This window comes from Carcharodon carcharias, chromosome 22, assembly GCF_017639515.1.
Source record: "Carcharodon carcharias isolate sCarCar2 chromosome 22, sCarCar2.pri, whole genome shotgun sequence".
Classification (NCBI taxonomy): Eukaryota; Metazoa; Chordata; class Chondrichthyes; order Lamniformes; family Lamnidae; genus Carcharodon; species Carcharodon carcharias.
Window position 1 is genome coordinate 66,304,671 of NC_054488.1, and position 24,242 is coordinate 66,328,912.

General features: G+C 55.5%; 1 protein-coding gene across 1 annotated transcript in view; it reads right to left on the reverse strand.

Annotated features, from left to right (window-relative positions):
• dgke (diacylglycerol kinase, epsilon) overlaps positions 1-24,242 on the reverse strand; it is a 72,167-nt gene that overhangs the window by 40,328 nt on the left and 7,597 nt on the right. The window contains exon 2 of the mRNA XM_041217401.1: positions 11,236-11,379. Within this exon, the coding sequence (XP_041073335.1) occupies positions 11,236-11,379 (144 nt within the window). The remainder of the gene's footprint in view (positions 1-11,235; positions 11,380-24,242) is intronic.

Genomic DNA, 24,242 nt, shown 5'->3' on the forward strand with positions numbered 1-24,242 from the left:
TCTAACCCCGTGCTGTCCCTGTCCTGGGAGTGTTTGCATGGGACAGTGTAGAGGGAACTTTACTCTGTATCTAACCCCACGCTGTACCTGTCCTGCGAACGTTTGATTGGGACAGTGCAGAGGCAGCTTTACTCTGTATCTAACCCCATGCTGTACCTGCCCTGGGAGTCTTTGATGGGGACGGTGTAGAGGGAGCTTTACTCTGTATCTAACACCGTGATGTACCTGTCCTGGGAGTGTTTGATGCGGACAGTGTAGAGGGAGCTTTACTCTGTATCTAACCCCGTGCGGTACCTGTCCTGGGAGTGTTTGATGGGGACAGTGTAGAGGGAGCTTTACTCTGTATCTAAGCCCGTGCTGTAGCTGTCCTGGGAGTGTTTGATGAGGACAGTGTAGAGGGAACTTTACTCAGCATCTAACCCCGTGCTGTACCTGCCCTTGGAGTCTTTGATGGGGACGGTTTAGAGGGAGCTTTACTCTGTATCTAAACTTGTGCTGTACCTGTCCTGGGAGTGTTTGATGGGGACAATGTAGAGAGAGCTTTAGTCTCTATCCAACCCCATGATGTACCTGCCCTGGGAGTGTTTGATGGGAAAGTATAGAGGGAGCTTTACTCTGTATCTAACCCTGTGCTGTACCTGTCCTGGGAGTGTTTGATTGGGACGGTGTAGAGGGAGGTTTACTCTGTATCTAACCCCGTGCTGTACCTGCCCTGGGAGTGTTTGATGGGGACAGTGTAGAGGGAACTTTACTCTGTATCTAACCCCGTGCTGTACCTGCCCTGGGAGTGTTTGATGGAGACAGTGTAGAGGGAGCTTTACTCTGTATCTAACCCCACGCTGTACCTGTCCTGCGAACGTTTGATTGGGACAGTGCAGAGAGAGCTTTACTCTGTATCTAACCCCGTGCTGTACCTGTCCTGGGAGTGTTTGATGGGGACAGTGTAGAGGGAGCTTTACTCTGTATCTAACCCCGTGCTGTACCTGTCCTGGGAGTGTTTGATGGGGTCAGTGTAGAGGGAGCTTTACTCTGTATCTAACAGCGTGATGTACCTGTCCTGGGAGTGTTTGAGGCGGACGGTGTAGAGCGAGCTTTACTCTGTATCTAAGCCCATGCTGTAGGTGTCCTGGGAGTGTTTGATGGGGACAATGTAGAGAGAGCTTTAGTCTCTATCCAACCCCATGATGTACCTGCCCTGGGAGTGTTTGATGGGAAAGTATAGAGGGAGCTTTACTCTGTATCTAACCCCGTGCTGTACCAGTTCTGGGAGTGTTTGATGGGGACGGTGTAGAGAGAGCTTTACTCTGTATCTAACCCCGTACTGTACCTGTTCTGGGAGTGTTTGATGGGGACAGTGTAGAGGGAGCTTTACTCTGTATCTAACTCTGTGCTGTAACTGTCCTGGAAGTGCTTGCATGGGACAGTGTAGAGGGAACTTTACTCTGTATCTAACCCCACGCTGTACCTGTCCTGGGAGTCTTTGATGGGGACGGTGTAGAGGGAACTTTACTCTGTATCTAACCCCGTGCTGTACCTGTCCTGGGAGTGTTTGGTGGGGACAGTGTAGAGCGAGCTTTACTCTGTATCTAAGCCCGTGCTGTAGCTGTCCTGGGAGTGTTTGATGAGGACAGTGTAGAGGGAGCTTTACTCAGCATCTAACCCCATGCTGTACCTGCCCTGGGAGTCTTTGATGGGGACGGTTTAGAGGGAGCTTTACTCCGTAACTAACCCCACTGCGGCCCCTGTCCTGGGACTGTTTGATGGGGACGGTGTAGAGGGAGCTTTACTCTGTATCTAAACTTGTGCTGTACCTGTCCTGGAAGTGTTTGATGGGGACAATGTAGAGAGAGCTTTAGTCTCTATCCAACCCCATGATGTACCTGCCCTGGGAGTGTTTGATGGGAAAGTATAGAGGGAGCTTTACTCTGTATCTAACCCCGTGCTGTACCTGTTCTGGGAGTGTTTGATGGGGACGGTGTAGAGAGAGCTTTACTCTGTATCTAACCCCGTACTGTACCTGTCCTGGGAGTGTTTGCATGGGACAGCGTAGAGGGAACTTTACTCTGTATCTAACCCCGTGCTGTACCTGTCCTGGGAGTGTTTGATGGGGACGGTGTAGAGCGATCTTTACTCTGTATCTAACCCCATACTGTACCTGTCATGGGAGTGTTTGATGGGGATAGTGTAGAGGGAGGTTTACTCTGTAGCTAACCCCGTGCTGTCCCTGTCCTGGGAGTGTTTGATGGGTACAGTGTAGAGAGAGCTTTAATCCGTATCCAACCCCATGCTGTACCTGCCCTGGGAATGTTTGATGGGAAAGAATAGAGGGAGCTTTACTCTGTATCTAATCCTGTGCTGTACCTGTCCTGGGAGTGTTTGATGGGGATAGTGTAGCCGGAGCTTTACTCTGTATCTAACCCTGTGCTGTACCGGCCCTGGGAGTCTTTGATGGGGACGGTGTAGAGGGAGCTTGACTCTGTACCTAACCCGATTTTTAGCTGCCCTGGAGGTGTTTGATGGGCATGATGTAGAGGAAGCTTTACTCTGTATCTAACCCCGTGCTGTACCTGCCCTGGGAGTGTTTGATGGGGATGGTGTAGAGCGAGCTGTACTCTGTATCTAACCCCGTGCTGTACCTGTCCTGGGAGTGTTTGGTGAGGACAGTGCACAGGGAGCTTTACTCTGTATATAACTCTGTGCTGTAACTGTCCTGGGAGTGTTTGCATGGGACAGTGTAGAGGGAACTTTACTCTGTATCTAACCCCGTGCTGTACCTGCCCTGGGAGTGTTTGATGGGGATGGTGTAGAGCGAGCTGTACTCTGTATCTAACCCCGTGCTGTACCTGTCCTGGGAGTGTTTGGTGAGGACAGTGCACAGGGAGCTTTACTCTGTATATAACTCTGTGCTGTAACTGTCCTGGGAGTGTTTGCATGGGACAGTGTAGAGGGAACTTTACTCTGTATCTAACCCCACGCTGTACCTGTCCTGCGAATGTTTGATGGGGACAGTGCAGAGGGAGATTTACTCTGTATCTAACCCCGTGCTGTACCTGCCCTGGGAGTATTTGATGGGGACGGTGTAGAGGGAGGTTTACTCTGTATCTAACACCGTGATGTACCTGTCCTGGCAGTGTTTGATGGGGACAGTGTAGAGGGAGCTTTACTCAGCATCTAAACCCGTGCTGTCCCTGTCCTGGGAATGTTTGATGGGGACAGTGCAGAGGGAGCTTTACTTTGTATCTAACCCCATGCTGTACCTGCCCTGGGAATGTTTGATGGGAAAGAATTGAGGGAGCTTTACTCTGTATCTAATCCCGTGCTGTACCTGTCATGGGAGTGTTTGATAGGGATAGTGTAGCCGGAGCTTTACTCTGTATCTAACCCCGTGCTGTACCTGTCCTGGGAGTGTTTGATGGGGACAGTGTAGAGGGAGGTTTACTCTGTATCTAACCCCGTGCTGTACATGTCCTGGGAATGTTTGATGGGGACAGTGTAGAGGGAGCTTTACTCTGTATCTAACCCCGTGCTGTACCTGCGCTGGGAGTGTTTGATGGGGACAGTGTAGAGGGCGCTTTACTCTGTATCTAACACCGTGCTGTACCTGTCCTGGGAGTGTTTTATGGGGACAGTGTAGAGGGAGCTTTACTCTGTATCTAACCCCGTGCAGTACCTGTTCTGGGAATGTTTGATGGGGACGGTGTAGAGAGAGCTTTACTCTGTATCTAACCCCGTGCTGTACCTGTCCTGGGAGTGTTTGATGGGGCCGGTGTAGAGAAAGCTTTACTCGGTATCTAACCCTGTGCTGTACCTGTCCTGGGAGTGTTTGATGGGGACAGTGCAGAGGGAGCTTTACTCTGTATCTAACCCCGTGCTGTCCCTGCCCTGGGAGTGTTTGATGGGGACGGTGTAGAGCGAGCTTTACTCTGTATCTAACCCCGTGCTGTACCTGTCCTGGCAGTGTTTGATGGGGACAGTGTAGAGGGAACTTTACTCTGTATCTAACACCGTGCTGTACCTGTCCTGGCAGTGTTTGATGGGGACAGTGTAGAGGGAGCTTTACTCTGTATCTAACCCCGTGCTGTCCCTGTCATGGGAGTGTTTGATGGGGACAGTGTAGAGAGCGCTTTACTCTGTATCCAACCCCATGCTGTACCTGCCCTGGGAATGTTTGATGGGAAAGTATAGAGGGAGCTTTATTCTGTATCTAACCCCGTGCTGTACCTGTCCTGGGAGTGTTTGAGGCGGACGGTGTAGAGCGAGCTTTGCTCTGTATCTAAGCCCGTGCTGTAGCTGTCCTGGGAGTGTTTGATGAGGACAGTGTAGAGGGAACTTTACTCAGCATCTAACCCCGTGCTGCACCTGCCCTTGGAGTCTTTGATGGGGACGGTTTAGAGGGAGCTTTACTCCGTAACTAACCCGACTGCGGCCCCTGTCCTGGGACTGTTTGATGGGGACGGTGTAGAGGGAGCTTTACTCTGTATCTAAACTTGTGCTGTACCTGTCCTGGGAGTGTTTGATGGGGACAATGTAGAGTGATCTTTAGTCTCTATCCAACCCCATGATGTACCTGCCCTGGGAGTGTTTGATGGGAAAGTATAGAGGGAGCTTTACTCTGTATCTAACCCCGTGCTGTACCTGTTCTGGGAGTGTTTGATGGGGACGGTGTAGAGGGAGCTTTACTCTGTATCTAACCCCGTGCTGTACCTGCCCTGGGAGTCTTTGATGGGGACGGTGTAGAGGGAGCTTTACTCTGTATCTAACCCCGTGCTGTACCTGTCCTGGGAGTGTTTGATGGGGACGGTGTAGAGCGATCTTTACTCTGTATCTAACCCCATGCTGTACCTGTCCTGGGAGTGTTTGATGGGGATAGTGTAGAGGGAGGTTTACTCTGTATCTAACCCCGTGCTGTCCCTGTCCTGGGAGTGTTTGATGGGTACAGTGTAGAGAGAGCTTTAATCTGTATCCAACCCCATGCTGTACCTGCCCTGGGAATGTTTGATGGGAAAGAATAGAGGGAGCTTTACTCTGTATCTAATCCCGTGCTGTACCTGTCCTGGGAGTGTTTGATGGGGATAGTGTAGCCGGAGCTTTACTCTGTATCTAACCCTGTGCTGTACCGGCCCTGGGAGTCTTTGATGGGGACGGTGTAGAGGGAGCTTTACTCTGTACCTAACCCGATTTTTAGCTGCCCTGGAGGTGTTTGATGGGGATGATGTAGAGGAAGCTTTACTCTGTATCTAAACCCGTGCTGTACCTGCCCTGGGAGTCTTTGATGGGGACGGTGTAGAGGGAGCTTAACTCTGTATCTAACCCCGTGCTGTACCTGTCCTGGCAGTGTTTGATGGGGATGGTGTAGAGCGAGCTTTACTCTGTATCTTACCCCGTGCTGTACCTGTCCTGGGAGTGTTTGATGAGGACAGTGCAGAGGGAGCTTTACTCTGTATCTAACCCCGTGCTGTACCTGTCCTGGGAGTGTTTGATGGAGACAGTGTAGAGGGACCTTTACTCAGCATCTAAACCCGTGCTGTTCCTGTCATGGGAGTGTTTGATGGGGACAGTGTAGAGGGAGCTTTACTTTGTATCTAACCCCATGCTGTACCTGTCCTGGGAGTGTTTGATGGGGACAGTGTAGAGGGAGCTTTACTCTGTATCTAACCCCGTGCTGTACCTGTCCTGGGAGTGTTTGAGGCGGACGGTGTAGAGCGAGCTTTGCTCTGTATCTAAGCCCGTGCTGTAGCTGTCCTGGGAGTGTTTGATGAGGACAGTGTAGAGGGAACTTTACTCAGCATCTAACCCCGTGCTGCACCTGCCCTTGGAGTCTTTGATGGGGACGGTTTAGAGGGAGCTTTACTCCGTAACTAACCCGACTGCGGCCCCTGTCCCGGGACTGTTTGATGGGGACGGTGTAGAGGGAGCTTTACTCTGTATCTAAACTTGTGCTGTACCTGTCCTGGGAGTGTTTGATGGGGACAATGTAGAGGGAGCTTTACTCTGTATCTAACTCTGTGCTGTAACTGTCCTGGGAGTGTTTGCATGGGACAGTGTAGAGGGAACTTTACTCTGTATCTAACCCCATGCTGTACCTGTCCTGGGAGTGTTTGATGGGGACAGTGCAGAGGGAGCTTTACTCTGTATCTAACACCGTGATGTACCTGTCCTGGCAGTGTTTGATGGGGACGGTGTAGAGCGATCTTTACTCTGTATCTAACCCCATGCTGTACCTGTCATGGGAGCGTTTGATGGGGATAGTGTAGAGGGAGGTTTACTCTGTAGCTAACCCCGTGCTGTCCCTGTCCTGGGAGTGTTTGATGGGTACGGTGTAGAGAGAGCTTTAATCTGTATCCAACCCCATGCTGTACCTGCCCTGGGAATGTTTGATGGGAAAGAATAGAGGGACCTTTACTCTGTATCTAATCCCGTGCTGTACCTGTCCTGGGAGTGTTTGATGGGGATAGTGTAGCCGGAGCTTTACTCCGTATCTAACCCTGTGCTGTACCGGCCCTGGGAGTCTTTGATGGGGACGGTGTAGAGGGAGCTTTACTCTGTACCTAACCCGATTTTTAGCTGCCCTGGAGGTGTTTGATGGGGATGATGTAGAGGAAGCTTTACTCTGTATCTAACCCCGTGCTGTACCTGCCCTGGGAGTCTTTGATGGGGACGGTGTAGAGGGAGCTTTACTCTGTATCTAACCCCGTGCTGTACCTGTCCTGGCAGTGTTTGATGGGGATGGTGTAGAGCGAGCTTTACTCTGTATCTTACCCCGTGCTGTACCTGTCCTGGGAGTGTTTGATGGGGACAGTGCACAGGGAGCTTTACTCTGTATCTAACCCCGTGCTGTACCTGTCCTGGGATTTTTTGATGAGGACAGTGCACAGGGAGCTTTACTCTGTATCTAACTCTGTGCTGTAACTGTCCTGGGAGTGTTTGCATGGGACAGTGTAGAGGGAACTTTACTCTGTATCTAACCCCACGCTGTACCTGTCCTGCGAATGTTTGATGGGGACGGTGTAGAGGGAGCTTTACTCTGTATCTAACCCCGTGCTGTACCTGCCCTGGGAGTATTTGATGGGGACGGTGTAGAGGGAGGTTTACTCTGTATCTAACACCGTGATGTACCTGTCCTGGCAGTGTTTGATGGGGACAGTGTAGAGGGAGCTTTACTCAGCATCTAAACCCGTGCTGTACCTGTCCTGGGAGTGTTTGATGGGGACAGTGTACAGGAAGCTTTACTCTGTATCTAACCCCGTGCTGTCCCTGTCATGGGAGTGTTTGATGGGGATAGTGTAGAGGGAGCTTTACTTTGTATCTAAACCCATGCTGTACCTGCCCTGGGAGTGTTTGATGGGGATAGTATAGAGGGAGCTTTACTCTGTATCTAATCCCGTGCTGTACCTGTCCTGGGAGTGTTTGATAGGTATAGTGTAGCCGGAGCTTTACTCTGTATCTAACCCCGTGCTGTACCTGTCCTGGGAGTGTTTGACGGGGACAGTGTAGAGGGAGGTTTACTCTGTATCTAACCCCGTGCTGTACATGTCCTGGGAATGTTTGATGGGGACAGTGTAGAGGGAGCTTTACTCTGTATCTAACCCCGTGCTGTACCTGCGCTGGGAGTGTTTGATGGGGACAGTGTAGAGGGCGCTTTACTCTGTATCTAACACCGTGCTGTACCTGTCCTGGGAGTGTTTTATGGGGACAGTGTAGAGGGAGCGTTACTCTGTATCTAACCCCGTGCTGTACCTGTCCTGGGAGTGTTTGATGGGGCCGGTGTAGAGAAAGCTTTACTCGGTATCTAACCCTGTGCTGTACCTGTCCTGGGAGTGTTTGATGGGGACATCGTTGAGGGAGCTTTACTCTGTATCTAACCCCGTGCTGTACCTGCCCTGGGAGTGTTTGATGGAGACGGTGTAGAGGGAGCTTTACTCTGTATCTAACCCCGTGCTGTACCTGTCCTGGCAGTGTTTGATGGGGACAGTGTAGAGGGAGCTTTACTCAGCATCTAAACCCGTGCTGTCCCTGTCATGGGAGTGTTTGATGGGGACAGTGTAGAGAGCGCTTTACTCTGTATCCAACCCCATGCTGTACCTGCCCTGGGAATGTTTGATGGGAAAGTATAGAGGGAGCTTTATTCTGTATCTAACCCCGTGCTGTCCCTGTCATGGGAGTGTTTGATGGGGACGGTGTAGAGCGAGCTTTACTCTGTATCTAACCCTGTGCTGTACCTGCCCTGGGACTGTTTGATGGGGACAGTGTAGAGCGCGCTTTACTCTGTATCTAACCCTGTGCTGTACCTGCCCTGGGAGTGTTTGATGGAGACAGTGTAGAGGGAAATTTACTCTGTACCTAACCCCATGTTTAGCTGCCCTGGAAGTGTTTGATGGGGATGAGTTAGAGGGTGATTTACTCTGTATCTAACCCCGTGCTGTACCTGCCCTGGGAGTCTTTGATGGGGACGGTGTAGAGGGAGCTTTACTCTGTATCTAACCCCGTGCTGTACCTGTTCTGGGAGTGTTTGATTGGGACAGTGTAGAGGGTGCTTTACTCTGTATCTAAACCCGTGCTGTACCTGCCCTGGGAGTCTTTGATGGGGATGGTGTAGAGGGAGCTTTACTCTGTATCTAACCCCGTGCTGTACCTGTCCTGGGAGTGTTTGATGGGGATGGTGTAGAGCGAGCTTTACTCTGTATCTAACCCCGTGCTGTACCTGTTCTGGGAGTGTTTGATGGGGACGGTGTAGAGAGAGCTTTACTCTGTATCTAACCCCGTGCTGTACCTGTCCTGGGAGTGTTTGATGGGGATGGTGTAGAGCGAGCTTTACTCTGTATCTAACCCCGTGCTGTACCTGTTCTGGGAGTGTTTGATGGGGACGGTGTAGAGAGAGCTTTACTCTGTATCTAACCCCGTACTGTACCTGTTCTGGGAGTGTTTGATGGGGACAGTGTAGAGGGAGCTTTACTCTGTATCTAACTCTGTGCTGTAACTGTCCAGGGAGTGTTTGCATGGGACAGTGTAGAGGGAACTTTACTCTGTATCTAACCCCGTGCTGTACCTGCCCTGGGAGTGTTTGATGGCGACAGTGTAGAGGGAGCTTTACTCTGTATCTAACCCCGTGCTGTACCTGTCCTGGGAGTGTTTGATGGGGACAGTGTAGCAGGAGGTTTACTCTGTATCTAACCCCGTGCTGTACCTGCCCTGGGAGTGTTTGATGGGGACAGTGTAGGGGGAGCTTTACTCTGTATCTAACCCCGTGCTGTACCTGTCCTGGGAGTGTTTGATGGGGACGGTATAGAGGGTGATTTACTCTGTATCTAAGCCCGTGCTGTACCTGTCCTGGGAGTGTTTGATGAGGACAGTGAAGAGGGAACTTTACTCAACATCTAACCCCGTGCTGTACCTGCCCTTGGAGTCTTTGATGGGGACGGTTTAGAGGGAGCTTTACTCCGTAACTAACCCCACTGCAGCCCCTGTCCTGGGACTGTTTGATGGGGACGGTGTAGAGAGAGCTTTAGTCTCTATCCAACCCCATGATGTACCTGTCCTGGGAGTGTTTGATGGGCACAGTGTAGAGGGAGATTTACTCTGTATCTAACCCTGTGCTGTACCTGCCCTGGGAGTGTTTGATGGGAAAGTATAAAGGGAGCTTTACTCTGTATCTAACCCCGTGCTGTACCTGTCCTGGGAGTGTTTGCATGGGACAGTGTAGAGGGAACTTTACTCTGTATCTAACCCCGTGCTGTACCTGTCCTGGGAGTGTTTGATGGGGACAGTGCAGAGGGAGCTTTACTCTGTATCTAACCCTGTGCTGTACCTGCCCTGGGAGTGTTTGATGGGGATGGTGTAGAGGGAGCTTTACTCTGTATCTAACCCTGTGCTGTACCTGTCCTGGGAGTGTTTGATGGGTACAGTGTAGAGAGAGCTTTACTCTGTATCTAACCCCGTGCTGTACCTGTCCTGGGAGTGTTTGATGGGAAAGAATTGAGGGAGCTTTACTCTGTATCTAACCCTGTGCCGTACCTGTCCTGGGAGTGTTTGATGGAGACAGTATAGAGGGAGGTTTACTCTGTATCTAACCCCGTGCTGTACCTGTCCTGGGAGTGTTTGATGGAGACAGTATAGAGGGAGGTTTACTCTGTATCTAACCCCGTGCTGTACCTGCCCTGGGAGTGTTTGATGGGGACAGTGTAGAGGGAGCTTTACTCTGTATCGTACCCCGTGCTGTACATGTCCTGGGAGTGTTTGATGGGGACAGTGTAGAGGGTTTACTCTGTATCTAACCCCGTGCTGTACCTGTCCTGGGAGTGTTTGATGGGGACGGTGTAGAGGGAGCTTTATTCTGTATCTAACCCCGTGCTGTACCTGTCCTGGGAGTGTTTGATGGGGACAGTATAGAGGGAGGTTTACTCTGTATCTAACCCCGTGCTGTACCTGCCCTGGGAGTGTTTGATGGGGACAGTGTAGAGGGAGCTTTACTCTGTATCGTACCCCGTGCTGTACATGTCCTGGGAATGTTTGATGGGGACAGTGTAGAGGGACCTTTACTCTGTATGTAACCCCATGCTGTACCTGTCCTGGGAGTGTTTGATGGGGACAGTGTAGAGGGAGATTTACTCTGTATCTAACCCCGTGCTGTACCTGTCCTGGGAGTGTTTGATGGGGACAGTGTAGAGGGAGCTTTACTCTGTATCTAACCCCGTGCTGTACCTGTCCTGGGAGTGTTTGATGGAGACAGTGTAGAGGGAAATTTACTCTGTACCTAACCCCATGTTTAGCTGCCCTGGAAGTGTTTGATGGGGATGACTTAGAGGGAGATTTACTCTGTATCTAACCCCATGCTGCACCTGTCCTGGGAGTCTTTGATGGGGACGGTGTAGAGGGAGATTTACTCTGTATCTAACCCCGTACTGTACCTGTTCTGGGAGTGTTTGATTGGGACAGTGTAGAGGGAGCTTTACTCTGTATCTAACCCCGTGCAGTACCTGTTCTGGGAATGTTTCATGGGGACGGTGTAGAGAGAGCTTTACTCTGTATCTAACCCCGTGCTGTACCTGCCCTGGGAGTCTTTGATGGTGACAGTGTAGAGGGAACTTTACTCTGTATCTAAACCCGTGCTGTACCTGTACTGGGAGTGTTTGATGGGGACAGTGTAGAGGGAGCTTTACTCTGTATCTAACCCCGTGCTGTACCTGTCCTGGGAGTGTTTGATGGGGACAGTGTAGAGGGAGCTTTACTGTGTAGTACCTTATATTTCATTTCATCAATGGCATCCAGCACCCATCCCACTGTCCCATCACCACCACACACCAGCACTCTGGCTGCGTTGTTCGGCAGAAGCGTGCACAGCTGCAGAGCTTTATGTGGAGTTGAGGAGTCAAGATCAACCACCTGCCAAGAGAAACAATAATCGTTCAGGACTGAGGCTACAGGCCTTTCTGCAATCTCTCACGTACACACAGACTCGCACGGTTGTCACTGCTCCAGCTGCCAGTGCTGACACTGATGCTAATGCAAGTGTTTTTGCAGGGGTTACTGTGGCTCAGTGGTGACACTCTCGCAAGGATGTGTTCAGGTCACACGCCAGGCCCTCAAACCAGGCTGAATCGCACAGCGTAGTACCGAGGGGGTGCAGCGCGGCCCTAGGGTCAGAACCTAGGGTGGGAGGCACGGCACCGTCCAACCCGACGGTCAGAACGAGGGGGCGGCCTAGTCCGAGGGGAGGCAGCGTGGTCTGAGGGGCAGTACTGAGGAGGTGGGGCACTCTTGGGGGAGTAGTCTTTCAGATGAGGTGTTAAACTGGGGCCCATCAACCCTCTCAGTTAAAAAAATAGTAAGTTTGCTGCTCGGAAGGTGGCCTTTCAGCCCATTTTCTCCGTGCAAGACAAGAGCCTGTGACTCTTACTAATCCCACGTCCCAGCTCCTGATCCATAGCTCTGTAGTTTACGGCACCTCTAGTGCATATTCAAGTATTTTTTTAAGCTTGCTGAGGGTTTCTGCATCTACCAACCTTCCAGGTAGTGAATTCCAGATCTCACCACCCTCTGGATGTAAAACATTCACCTCATCTCCCCCTTAATCTTTCTACCAATTACTTTAAATATCTGCCCCCCAGTTATCACCTCTCTACTAAGGGTATTAGGTCCTTCCTAACCTATCTCTGACCCTCATCATTTTATACACCTCAATCAAATCTTCACTCTGCCTCTTCTGTTCCAAAGAAAACAAGACCAGTCTATCCAAACATTGGGTCAGCTGCCCTAATATCTCATTTGACTTGGAGTTTTCTTTTTGATAACACCCCTGAAACACCTTGGGATCTCCTACTTTTTTAAAAATTCTTTCATGGGATGTGGGCATCACTGACAAGGCCAGTATTGGAGGCAACTGGGACAGGGAGTCAGCCGCACCTAGAGGAGAGTGGGAGAGGAGGGCCCTGGGACAGGCAGTCAGCAGCACCTAGAGGAGAGTGTGAGAGGAGGACCCTGGGACAGTCAGCAGCACCTAGAGGAGAGGGTGAGAGGAGGACCCTGGGACAGTCAGCAGCACCTAGAGGAGAGTGTGAGAGGAGGGCCCTGGGACAGGCAGTCAGCAGCACCTAGAGGAGAGTGTGAGAGGAGGGCCCTGGGACAGGCAGTCAGCAGCACCTAGAGGAGAGTGAGAGAGGAGGACCCTGGGACAGGCAGTCAGTAGCACCTAGAGGAGAGTGTGAGAGGAGGACCCTGGGACAGACAGTCAGCAGCACCTAGAGGAGAGAGTGAGAGGAGGACCCTGGGACAGTCAGCAGCACCTAGAGGAGAGTGTGAGAGGAGGACCCTGGGACAGTCAGCAGCACCTAGAGGAGAGTGTGAGAGGAGGACCCTGGGACAGGCAGTCAGCAGCACCTAGAGGAGAGTGTGAGAGGAGGATCCTGGGACAGTCAGCAGCACCTAGAGGAGAGTGTGAGAGGAGGACCCTGGGACAGACAGTCAGCAGCACCTAGAGGAGAGTGTGAGAGGAGGGCCCTGGGACAGGCAGTCAGCAGCACCTAGAGGAGAGAGTGAGAGGAGGGCCCTGGGACAGTCAGCAGCACCTAGAGGAGAGTGTGAGAGGAGGACCCTGGGACAGGCAGTCAGCAGCACCTAGAGGAGAGTGTGAGAGGAGGACCCTGGGACAGTCAGCAGCACCTAGAGGAGAGTGTGAGAGGAGGACCCTGGGACAGACAGTCAGCAGCACCTAGAGGAGAGTGTGAGAGGAGGGCCCTGGGACAGGCAGTCAGCAGCACCTAGAGGAGAGAGTGAGAGGAGGGCCCTGGGACAGTCAGTCAGCAGCACCTAGAGGAGAGTGTGAGAGGAGGGCCCTGGCACAGTCAGTCAGCAGCACCTAGAGGAGAGTGTGAGAGGAGGTCCCTGGGACAGACAGTCAGCAGCACCTAGAGGAGAGTGTGAGAGGAGGACCCTGGGACAGTCAGCAGCACCTAGAGGAGAGTGTGAGAGGAGGACCCTGGGACAGTCAGCAGCACCTAGAGGAGAGTGTGATAGGAGGGCCCTGGTACAGGCAGTCAGCAGCACCTAGAGGAGAGTGTGAGAGGAGGACCCTGGGACAGACAGTCAGCAGCACCTAGAGGAGAGTGTGAGAGGAGGACCCTGGGACAGTCAGCAGCACCTAGAGGAGAGTGTGAGAGGAGGACCCTGGGACAGTCAGCAGCACCTGAAGGAGAGTGTGAGAGGAGGACCCTGGGACAGTCAGCAGCACCCAGAGGAGAGTGTGAGAGGAGGGCCCTGGGACAGGGAGTCAGCAGCACCTAGAGGAGAGTGTGAGAGGAGGACCCTGGGACAGTCAGCAGCACCTAGAGGAGAGTGTGAGAGGAGGATCCTGGGACAGGCAGTCAGCAGCACCTAGAGGAGAGTGTGAGAGGGGGACCCTGGGACAGACAGTCAGCAGCACCTAGAGGAGAGTGTGAGAGGAGGGCCCTGGCACAGGCAGTCAGCAGCACCTAGAGGAGAGAGTGAGAGAGGAGGACCCTGGGACAGTCAGCAGCACCTAGAGGAGAGTGTGAGAGGGGGACCCTGGGACAGACAGCAGCACCTAGAGGAGAGTGTGAGAGGAGGACCCTGGGACAGGTAGTCAGCAGCACCTAGAGGAGAGTTTGAGAGGAGGACCCTGGGACAGTCAGCAGCACCTAGAGGAGAGTGTGAGAGGAGGACCCTGGGACAGTCAGCAGCACCTAGAGGAGAGTGTGAGAGGAGGGCCCTGGGACAGACAGGCAGCACCTAGAGGAGAGTGTGAGAGGAGGACCCTGGGACAGGCAGCAGCACCTAGAGGAGAGTGTGAGAGGAGGGCCCTGGGACAGACAGTCAGCAGCACCTAGAGGAGAGAGAGAGAGGAGGACCCTGGGACAGTCAGCAGCACCTAGAGGAGAGTGAGAGAGGAGGACCCTGGGACAGTCAGCAGCACCTAGAGGAGAGTGTGAGAGGAGGGCCCTGGGACAGGCAGTCAGAAGCACCTAGAGGAGAGTGTGAGAGGAGGACCCTGGGACAGGCAGTCAGCAGCACCTAGAGGAGAGTGTGAGAGGAGGACCCTGGGACAGTCAGCAGCACCTAGAGGAGAGTGTGAGAGGAGGACCCTGGGACAGTCAGCAGCACCTAGAGGAGAGTGTGAGAGGAGGACCCTGGGACAGTCAGCAGCACCTAGAGGAGAGTGTGAGAGGAGGGCCCTGGGACAGTCAGCAGCACCTAGAGGAGAGTGTGAGAGGAGGACCCTGGGACAGACAGCAGCACCTAGAGGAGAGTGTGAGAGGAGGACCCTGGGACAGGCAGCAGCACCTAGAGGAGAGTGTGAGAGGAGGACCCTGGGACAGTCAGCAGCACCTAGAGGAGAGTGTGAGAGGAGGACCCTGGGACAGACAGTCAGCAGCACCTAGAGGAGAGTGTGAGAGGAGGGCCCTGGGACAGGCAGTCAGCAGCACCTAGAGGAGAGAGTGAGAGGAGGGCCCTGGGACAGTCAGTCAGCAGCACCTAGAGGAGAGTGTGAGAGGAGGGCCCTGGCACAGGCAGTCAGCAGCACCTAGAGGAGAGTGTGAGAGGAGGTCCCTGGGACAGACAGTCAGCAGCACCTAGAGGAGAGTGTGAGAGGAGGACCCTGGGACAGTCAGCAGCACCTAGAGGAGAGTGTGAGAGGAGGACCCTGGGACAGTCAGCAGCACCTAGAGGAGAGTGTGAGAGGAGGGCCCTGGCACAGGCAGTCAGCAGCACCTAGAGGAGAGTGTGAGAGGAGGACCCTGGGACAGACAGTCAGCAGCACCTAGAGGAGAGTGTGAGAGGAGGACCCTGGGACAGTCAGCAGCACCTAGAGGAGAGTGTGAGAGGAGGACCCTGGGACAGTCAGCAGCACCTGAAGGAGAGTGTGAGAGGAGGACCCTGGGACAGTCAGCAGCACCCAGAGGAGAGTGTGAGAGGAGGGCCCTGGGACAGGGAGTCAGCAGCACCTAGAGGAGAGTGTGAGAGGAGGACCCTGGGACAGTCAGCAGCACCTAGAGGAGAGTGTGAGAGGAGGATCCTGGGACAGGCAGTCAGCAGCACCTAGAGGAGAGTGTGAGAGGGGGACCCTGGGACAGACAGTCAGCAGCACCTAGAGGAGAGTGTGAGAGGAGGGCCCTGGCACAGGCAGTCAGCAGCACCTAGAGGAGAGAGTGAGAGAGGAGGACCCTGGGACAGTCAGCAGCACCTAGAGGAGAGTGTGAGAGGGGGACCCTGGGACAGACAGCAGCACCTAGAGGAGAGTGTGAGAGGAGGACCCTGGGACAGGTAGTCAGCAGCACCTAGAGGAGAGTTTGAGAGGAGGACCCTGGGACAGTCAGCAGCACCTAGAGGAGAGTGTGAGAGGAGGACCCTGGGACAGGTAGTCAGCAGCACCTAGAGGAGAGTGTGAGAGGAGGACCCTGGGACAGTCAGCAGCACCTAGAGGAGAGTGTGAGAGGAGGACCCTGGGACAGTCAGCAGCACCTAGAGGAGAGTGTGAGAGGAGGGCCCTGGGACAGACAGGCAGCACCTAGAGGAGAGTGTGAGAGGAGGACCCTGGGACAGGCAGCAGCACCTAGAGGAGAGTGTGAGAGGAGGGCCCTGGGACAGACAGTCAGCAGCACCTAGAGGAGAGAGTGAGAGGAGGACCCTGGGACAGTCAGCAGCACCTAGAGGAGAGTGAGAGAGGAGGACCCTGGGACAGTCAGCAGCACCTAGAGGAGAGTGTGAGAGGAGGGCCCTGGGACAGGCAGTCAGTAGCACCTAGAGGAGAGTGTGAGAGGAGGACCCTGGGACAGGCAGTCAGCAGCACCTAGAGGAGAGTGTGAGAGGAGGACCCTGGGACAGTCAGCAGCACCTAGAGGAGAGTGTGAGAGGAGGACCCTGGGACAGTCAGCAGCACCTAGAGGAGAGTGTGAGAGGAGGACCCTGGGACAGTCAGCAGCACCTAGAGGAGAGTGTGAGAGGAGGGCCCTGGGACAGTCAGCAGCACCTAGAGGAGAGTGTGAGAGGAGGACCCTGGGACAGACAGCAGCACCTAGAGGAGAGTGTGAGAGGAGGACCCTGGGACAGGCAGCAGCACCTAGAGGAGAGTGTGAGAGGAGGACCCTGGGACAGTCAGCAGCACCTAGAGGAGAGAGTGAGAGGAGGACCCTGGGACAGACAGTCAGCAGCACCTAGAGGAGAGTGTGAGAGGAGGACCCTGGGACAGTCAGCAGCACCTAGAGGAGAGTGTGAGAGGAGGACCCTGGGACAGACAGTCAGCAGCACCTAGAGGAGAGTGTGAGAGGAGGGCCCTGGGACAGGCAGTCAGCAGCACCTAGAGGAGAGTGTGAGAGGAGGACCCTGGGACAGACAGTCAGCACCTAGAGGAGAGTGTGAGAGGAGGGCACTGGGACAGACAGTCAGCAGCACCTAGAGGAGAGTGAGAGAGGAGGACCCTGGGACAGACAGTCAGCAGCACCTAGAGGAGAGTGTGAGAGGAGGACCCTGGGACAGTCAGCAGCACCTAGAGGAGAGTGTGAGAGGAGGACACTGGGACAGTCAGTCAGCAGCACCTAGAGGAGAGTGTGAGAGGAGGACCCTGGGACAGTCAGCAGCACCTAGAGGAGAGTGTGAGAGGAGGGCCCTGGGACAGTCAGTCAGCAGCACCTAGAGGAGAGTGCGAGAGGAGGACCCTGGGACAGTCAGTAGCACCTAGAGGAGAGTGTGAGAGGAGGACCCTGGGACAGTCAGCAGCACCTAGAGGAGAGTGTGAGAGGAGGACCCTGGGACAGGCAGCAGCACCTAGAGGAGAGAGTGAGAGGAGGGCCCTGGGACAGTCAGCAGCACCTAGAGGAGAGTGTGAGAGGGGGACCCTGGGACAGTCAACAGCACCTAGAGGAGAGTGTGAGAGGGGGACCCTGGGACAGTCAGCAGCACCTAGAGGAGAGTGTGAGAGGAGGACCCTGGGACAGGCAGCAGCACCTAGAGGAGAGTGTGAGAGGAGGGCCCTGGGACAGACAGTCAGCAGCACCTAGAGGAGAGAGTGAGAGGAGGGCCCTGGGACAGACAGTCAGCAGCACCTAGAGGAGAGTGTGAGAGGAGGATCCTGGGACAGTCAGCAGCACCTAGAGGAGAGTGTGAGAGGAGGACCCTGGGACAGTCAGCAGCACCTAGAGGAGAGTGTGGGAGGGGGACCCTGGGACAGTCAGTCAGCAGCACCTAGAGGAGAGTGTGAGAGGAGGACCCTGGGACAGTCAGCAGCACCTAGAGGAGAGTGTGAGAGGAGGACCCTGGGACAGACAGTCAGCAGCACCTAGAGGAGAGAGTGAGAGGAGAGCCCTGGGACAGACAGTCAGCAGCACCTAGAGGAGAGTGTGAGAGGAGGATCCTGGGACAGTCAGCAGCACCTAGAGGAGAGTGTGAGAGGAGGACCCTGGGACAGTCAGCAGCACCTAGAGGAGAGTGTGAGAGGGGGAGCCTGGGACAGTCAGTCAGCAGCACCTAGAGGAGAGAGTGAGAGGAGGACCCTGGGACAGACAGCAGCACCTAGAGGAGAGTGTGAGAGGAGGACCCTGGGACAGGCAGTCAGCAGCACCTAGAGGAGAGTGTGAGAGGAGGACCCTGGGACAGTCAGCAGCACCTAGAGGAGAGTGTGAGAGGAGGTCCCTGGGACAGACAGTCAGCAGCACCTAGAGGAGAGTGTGAGAGGAGGACCCTGGGACAGTCAGCAGCACCTAGAGGAGAGTGTGAGAGGAGGACCCTGGGACAGTCAGCAGCACCTAGAGGAGAGAGTGAGAGGAGGACCCTGGGACAGTCAGCAGCACCTAGAGGAGAGTGTGAGAGGAGGACCCTGGGACAGTCAGCAGCACCTAGAGGAGAGTGTGAGAGGAGGGCCCTGGAACAGACAGTCAGCAGCACCTAGAGGAGAGTGTGAGAGGAGGATCCTGGGACAGTCAGCAGCACCTAGAGGAGAGTGTGAGAGGAGGACCCTGGGACAGTCAGCAGCACCTAGAGGAGAGTGTGAGAGGGGGACCCTGGGACAGTCAGTCAGCAGCACCTAGAGGAGAGTGTGAGAGGAGGACCCTGGGACAGTCAGCAGCACCTAGAGGAGAGTGTGAGAGGAGGAGCCTGGGACAGACAGTCAGCAGCACCTAGAGGAGAGAGTGAGAGGAGGGCCCTGGGACAGACAGTCAGCAGCACCTAGAGGAGAGTGTGAGAGGAGGATCCTGGGACAGTCAGCAGCACCTAGAGGAGAGTGTGAGAGGAGGACCCTGGGACAGTCAGCAGCACCCAGAGGAGAGTGTGAGAGGGGGACCCTGGGACAGTCAGTCAGCAGCACCTAGAGGAGAGTGTGAGAGGAGGACCCTGGGACAGTCAGCAGCACCTAGAAGAGAGTGTGAGAGGAGGTCCCTGGGACAGACAGTCAGCAGCACCTAGAGGAGAGTGTGAGAGGAGGACCCTGGGACAGACAGTCAGCAGCACCTAGAGGAGAGTGTGAGAGGAGGACCCTGGGACAGGCAGTCAGCAGCACCTAGAGGAGAGTGTGAGAGGAGGACCCTGGGACAGTCAGCAGCACCTAGAGGAGAGTGTGAGAGGAGGGCCCTGGGACAGTCAGCAGCACCTAGAGGAGAGTGTGAGAGGAGGACCCTGGGACAGACAGCAGCACCTAGAGGAGAGTGTGAGAGGAGGACCCTGGGACAGTCAGCAGCACCTAGAGGAGAGTGTGAGAGGAGGACCCTGGGACAGACAGTCAGCAGCACCTAGAGGAGAGTGTGAGAGGAGGATCCTGGGACAGTCAGCAGCACCTAGAGGAGAGTGTGAGAGGAGGACCCTGGGACAGTCAGCAGCACCTAGAGGAGAGTGTGAGAGGGGGACCCTGGGACAGTCAGTCAGCAGCACCTAGAGGAGAGTGTGAGAGGAGGACCCTGGGACAGTCAGCAGCACCTAGAGGAGAGTGTGAGAGGAGGACCCTGGGACAGGCAGTCACCAGCACCTAGAGGAGAGAGTGAGAGGAGGACCCTGGGACAGACAGCAGCACCTAGAGGAGAGTGTGAGAGGAGGACCCAGGGACATTCAGCAGCACCTAGAGGAGAGAGTGAGAGGAGGACCCTGGGACAGTCAGCAGCACCTAGAGGAGAGTGTGAGAGGAGGACCCTGGGACAGTCAGCAGCACCTAGAGGAGAGTGTGAGAGGAGGACCCTGGGACAGGCAGCAGCACCTAGAGGAGAGTGTGAGAGGAGGGCCCTGGAACAGACAGTCAGCAGCACCTAGAGGAGAGTGTGAGAGGAGGATCCTGGGACAGTCAGCAGCACCTAGAGGAGAGTGTGAGAGGAAGACCCTGGGACAGTCAGCAGCACCTAGAGGAGAGTGTGAGAGGGGGACCCTGGGACAGTCAGTCAGCAGCACCTAGAGGAGAGTGTGAGAGGAGGACCCTGGGACAGTCAGCAGCACCTAGAGGAGAGTGTGAGAGGAGGACCCTGGGACAGACAGTCAGCGGCACCTAGAGGAGAGAGTGAGAGGAGGGCCCTGGGACAGACAGTCAGCAGCACCTAGAGGAGAGTGTGAGAGGAGGATCCTGGGACAGTCAGCAGCACCTAGAGGAGAGTGTGAGAGGAGGACCCTGGGACAGTCAGCAGCACCTAGAGGAGAGTGTGAGAGGGGGACCCTGGGACAGTCAGCAGCACCTAGAGGAGAGTGTGAGAGGAGGACCCTGGGACAGTCAGCAGCACCTAGAGGAGAGAGTGAGAGGAGGACCCTGGGACAGTCAGCAGCACCTAGAGGAGAGTGTGAGAGGAGGACCCTGGGACAGTCAGCAGCACCTAGAGGAGAGTGTGAGAGGAGGACCCTGGGACAGACAGTCAGCAGCACCTAGAGGAGAGTGTGAGAGGAGGACCCTGGGACAGGCAGTCAGCAGCACCTAGAGGAGAGTGTGAGAGGAGGACCCTGGGACAGTCAGCAGCACCTAGAGGAGAGTGTGAGAGGAGGACCCTGGGACATTCAGCAGCACCTAGAGGAGAGAGTGAGAGGAGGACCCTGGGACAGTCAGCAGCACCTAGAGGAGAGTGTGAGAGGAGGATCCTGGGACAGTCAGCAGCACCTAGAGGAGAGTGTGAGAGGAGGACCCTGGGACAGTCAGCAGCACCTAGAGGAGAGTGTGAGAGGAGGATCCTGGGACAGTCAGCAGCACCTAGAGGAGAGTGTGAGAGGAGGACCCTGGGACAGACAGTCAGCAGCACCTAGAGGAGAGTGTGAGAGGAGGACCCTGGGACAGGCAGTCAGCAGCACCTAGAGGAGAGTGTGAGAGGAGGACCCTGGGACAGGCAGTCAGCAGCACCTAGAGGAGAGTGTGAGAGGTGGATCCTGGGACAGTCAGCAGCACCTAGAGGAGAGTGTGAGAGGAGGACCCTGGGACAGTCAGCAGCACCTAGAGGAGAGTGTGAGAGGAGGACCCTGGGACAGTCAGCAGCACCTAGAGGAGAGTGTGAGAGGAGGACCCTGGGACAGTCAGCAGCACCTAGAGGAGAGTGTGAGAGGAGGATCCTGGGACAGTCAGCAGCACCTAGAGGAGAGTGTGAGAGGAGGACCCTGGGACAGTCAGCAGCACCTAGAGGAGAGTGTGAGAGGGGGACCCTGGGACAGTCAGTCAGCAGCACCTAGAGGAGAGTGTGAGAGGAGGACCCTGGGACAGTCAGCAGCACCTACAGGAGAGTGTGAGAGGAGGACCCTGGGACAGTCAGCAGCACCTAGAGGAGAGTGTGAGAGGAGGACCCTGGGACAGTCAGCAGCACCTAGAGGAGAGAGTGAGAGGAGGACCCTGGGACAGTCAGCAGCACCTAGAGGAGAGTGTGAGAGGAGGACCCTGGGACAGTCAGCAGCACCTAGAGGAGAGTGTGAGAGGAGGACCCTGGGACAGACAGTCAGCAGCACCTAGAGGAGAGTGTGAGAGGAGGACCCTGGGACAGGCAGTCAGCAGCACCTAGAGGAGAGTGTGAGAGGAGGACCCTGGGACAGTCAGCAGCACCTAGAGGAGAGTGTGAGAGGAGGGCCCTGGGACAGTCAGCAGCACCTAGAGGAGAGTGTGAGAGGAGGACCCTGGGACAGACAGCAGCACCTAGAGGAGAGTGTGAGAGGAGGACCCTGGGACAGTCAGCAGCACCTAGAGGAGAGTGTGAGAGGAGGACCCTGGGACAGGCAGTCAGCAGCACCTAGAGGAGAGTGTGAGAGGAGGACCCTGGGACAGGCAGTCAGCAGCACCTAGAGGAGAGTGTGAGAGGAGGACCCTGGGACAGTCAGCAGCACCTAGAGGAGAGTGTGAGAGGAGGGCCCTGGGACAGGCAGCAGCACCTAGAGGAGAGTGTGAGAGGAGGACCCTGGGACAGACAGCAGCACCTAGAGGAGAGTGTGAGAGGAGGACCCTGGGACAGTCAGCAGCACCTAGAGGAGAGTGTGAGAGGAGGACCCTGGGACAGACAGTCAGCAGCACCTAGAGGAGAGTGTGAGAGGAGGATCCTGGGACAGTCAGCAGCACCTAGAGGAGAGTGTGAGAGGAGGACCCTGGGACAGTCAGCAGCACCTAGAGGAGAGTGTGAGAGGGGGACCCTGGGACAGTCAGTCAGCAGCACCTAGAGGAGAGTGTGAGAGGAGGACCCTGGGACAGTCAGCAGCACCTAGAGGAGAGTGTGAGAGGAGGACCCTGGGACAGGCAGTCAGCAGCACCTAGAGGAGAGTGTGAGAGGAGGACCCTGGGACAGTCAGCAGCACCTAGAGGAGAGTGTGAGAGGAGGACCCAGGGACATTCAGCAGCACCTAGAGGAGAGAGTGAGAGGAGGACCCTGGGACAGTCAGCAGCACCTAGAGGAGAGTGTGAGAGGAGGATCCTGGGACAGTCAGCAGCACCTAGAGGAGAGTGTGAGAGGAGGACCCTGGGACAGTCAGCAGCACCTAGAGGAGAGTGTGAGAGGAGGGCCCTGGAACAGACAGTCAGCAGCACCTAGAGGAGAGTGTGAGAGGAGGATCCTGGGACAGTCAGCAGCACCTAGAGGAGAGTGTGAGAGGAAGACCCTGGGACAGTCAGCAGCACCTAGAGGAGAGTGTGAGAGGGGGACCCTGGGACAGTCAGTCAGCAGCACCTAGAGGAGAGTGTGAGAGGAGGACCCTGGGACAGTCAGCAGCACCTAGAGGAGAGTGTGAGAGGAGGACCCTGGGACAGACAGTCAGCGGCACCTAGAGGAGAGAGTGAGAGGAGGGCCCTGGGACAGACAGTCAGCAGCACCTAGAGGAGAGTGTGAGAGGAGGATCCTGGGACAGTCAGCAGCACCTAGAGGAGAGTGTGAGAGGAGGACCCTGGGACAGTCAGCAGCACCTAGAGGAGAGTGTGAGAGGGGGACCCTGGGACAGTCAGCAGCACCTAGTGGAGAGTGTGAGAGGAGGACCCTGGGACAGTCAGCAGCACCTAGAGGAGAGAGTGAGAGGAGGACCCTGGGACAGTCAGCAGCACCTAGAGGAGAGTGTGAGAGGAGGACCCTGGGACAGTCAGCAGCACCTAGAGGAGAGTGTGAGAGGAGGACCCTGGGACAGACAGTCAGCAGCACCTAGAGGAGAGTGTGAGAGGAGGACCCTGGGACAGGCAGTCAGCAGCACCTAGAGGAGAGTGTGAGAGGAGGACCCTGGGACAGTCAGCAGCACCTAGAGGAGAGTGTGAGAGGAGGACCCTGGGACAGTCAGCAGCACCTAGAGGAGAGAGTGAGAGGAGGACCCTGGGACAGTCAGCAGCACCTAGAGGAGAGTGTGAGAGGAGGATCCTTGGACAGTCAGCAGCACCTAGAGGAGAGTGTGAGAGGAGGACCCTGGGACAGTCAGCAGCACCTAGAGGAGAGTGTGAGAGGAGGATCCTGGGACAGTCAGCAGCACCTAGAGGAGAGTGTGAGAGGAGGACCCTGGGACAGGCAGTCAGCAGCACCTAGAGGAGAGTGTGAGAGGAGGACCCTGGGACAGGCAGTCAGCAGCACCTAGAGGAGAGTGTGAGAGGAGGACCCTGGGACAGGCAGTCAGCAGCACCTAGAGGAGAGTGTGAGAGGTGGATCCTGGGACAGTCAGCAGCACCTAGAGGAGAGTGTGAGAGGAGGACCCTGGGACAGTCAGCAGCACCTAGAGGAGAGTGTGAGAGGAGGACCCTGGGACAGTCAGCAGCACCTAGAGGAGAGTGTGAGAGGAGGACCCTGGGACAGTCAGCAGCACCTAGAGGAGAGTGTGAGAGGAGGATCCTGGGACAGTCAGCAGCACCTAGAGGAGAGTGTGAGAGGAGGACCCTGGGACAGTCAGCAGCACCTAGAGGAGAGTGTGAGAGGGGGACCCTGGGACAGTCAGTCAGCAGCACCTAGAGGAGAGTGTGAGAGGAGGACCCTGGGACAGTCAGCAGCACCTAGAGGAGAGTGTGAGAGGAGGACCCTGGGACAGTCAGCAGCACCTAGAGGAGAGTGTGAGAGGAGGACCCTGGGACAGTCAGCAGCACCTAGAGGAGAGAGTGAGAGGAGGACCCTGGGACAGTCAGCAGCACCTAGAGGAGAGTGTGAGAGGAGGACCCTGGGACAGTCAGCAGCACCTAGAGGAGAGTGTGAGAGGAGGACCCTGGGACAGACAGTCAGCAGCACCTAGAGGAGAGTGTGAGAGGAGGACCCTGGGACAGGCAGTCAGCAGCACCTAGAGGAGAGTGTGAGAGGAGGACCCTGGGACAGTCAGCACCTAGAGGAGAGTGTGAGAGGAGGGCCCTG